Source organism: Cannabis sativa, chromosome 8, assembly GCF_029168945.1.
Source record: "Cannabis sativa cultivar Pink pepper isolate KNU-18-1 chromosome 8, ASM2916894v1, whole genome shotgun sequence".
In the NCBI taxonomy this organism is placed as follows: Eukaryota; Viridiplantae; Streptophyta; class Magnoliopsida; order Rosales; family Cannabaceae; genus Cannabis; species Cannabis sativa.
In genome coordinates this window covers 16,588,177-16,589,304 of record NC_083608.1, presented here as the reverse complement: position 1 = coordinate 16,589,304, position 1,128 = coordinate 16,588,177, and the positions used below count along the sequence as shown (strand labels likewise).

The 1,128-nt window shown below is 31.8% G+C and overlaps 1 protein-coding gene across 1 annotated transcript; it reads right to left on the bottom strand.

The window, feature by feature from the left end:
* On the bottom strand, positions 1 to 729 carry LOC115698991 (protein SMALL AUXIN UP-REGULATED RNA 12). Its single transcript, XM_030626202.2, has one exon. It carries the CDS (start codon positions 504 to 506, stop codon positions 75 to 77), a length of 432 nt encoding a protein of 143 aa, XP_030482062.2. The 5' UTR covers positions 507 to 729; the 3' UTR covers positions 1 to 74.
* Positions 730 to 1,128: the final 399 nt, after the last annotated feature.

Below are 1,128 nucleotides of genomic sequence, written 5' to 3'. Positions count from 1 at the left end.
CACTCATAAAGGCTCTATCCTATATACACACAATCCCATTTAAACATAAGAGAAATTAATCCATACAATACTAATTAAAGAAGCTCCTCAACAAGTTTGCCAAAATCAAACATACCATTACTACATTGGACAGCATTAACAACATCTCGAAAAGAAGAGACACTGCAAGGAACAACAAGCCCATTCCTTTGCTGAAAACCAAACTCCTCATAGGCCTTCTCTAACAGCATCTTGAAGAGAGGGTGAGATAGAAAGGTTGTGGGAACCACAAACCTTTGCCTCTCTTCTCCAACATAAACAGCCAAAAACCCAGTTGGGATTTCATCTTCTTCTTCTTCTTCTTCAAATTCTCTAAGCAAACTCTCATGATACTCTGATGATAATGAAAATGGTGATGATGATGATGATGATGATGATGACGACCCCTCTTTCTCACCACCTCCTCTCCCCATGATTTTCACTTTCTTTGCTAGTTTTTTGAAACTCACTATCTTCTTCCCCAACATTATTCTTTCTTTCTTTCTATACTTTCATATAGATGTTTTTTGAAATGGAGAGATAGAAAGGTCTAAGGAGAAAGTTGTTCTTTCATGAGTTTTTTGGATTAATGAGAAAACAGAGTGGAGAAGGGTTTAAATTTGGAATGTTTGAGTGGGGAGAATGTCTCAACAATGGTCATCCTTTGACTTTGTTTTACTTGATTTTATAATGAATAAAATAAGAGAAATGCTTAGAGCGGCACTAATTGTATTATTATTCATGGAAGTAAGTATAATATTGTTATAAGATATTAACGTGCCTAATATTATTATAAAGTAGCGTCTTATAATTAGTTAGTAATTTTTTATAATTTTTATTAAAATAAAATAAGTGATGCTCGATATTAAATTACACTAGTAGTGATATTTCATTTAAATGTTTACATATTATAACTATGTATAATTTGGGACTCGAATTCAGAACCTCAAATACACACGCACTCTCTCTTATGACCGCTTAAACTAATCTTAAGTAGTTTCTCAATTAAGTATTTGAGTCTACAATTATCATGGCTAATTTTACAAAGTTATAAAAAGTTTTACTGTAGCATGTTTAAGTCTTAAAAAATTGAATTTGTTTTTCAATTTT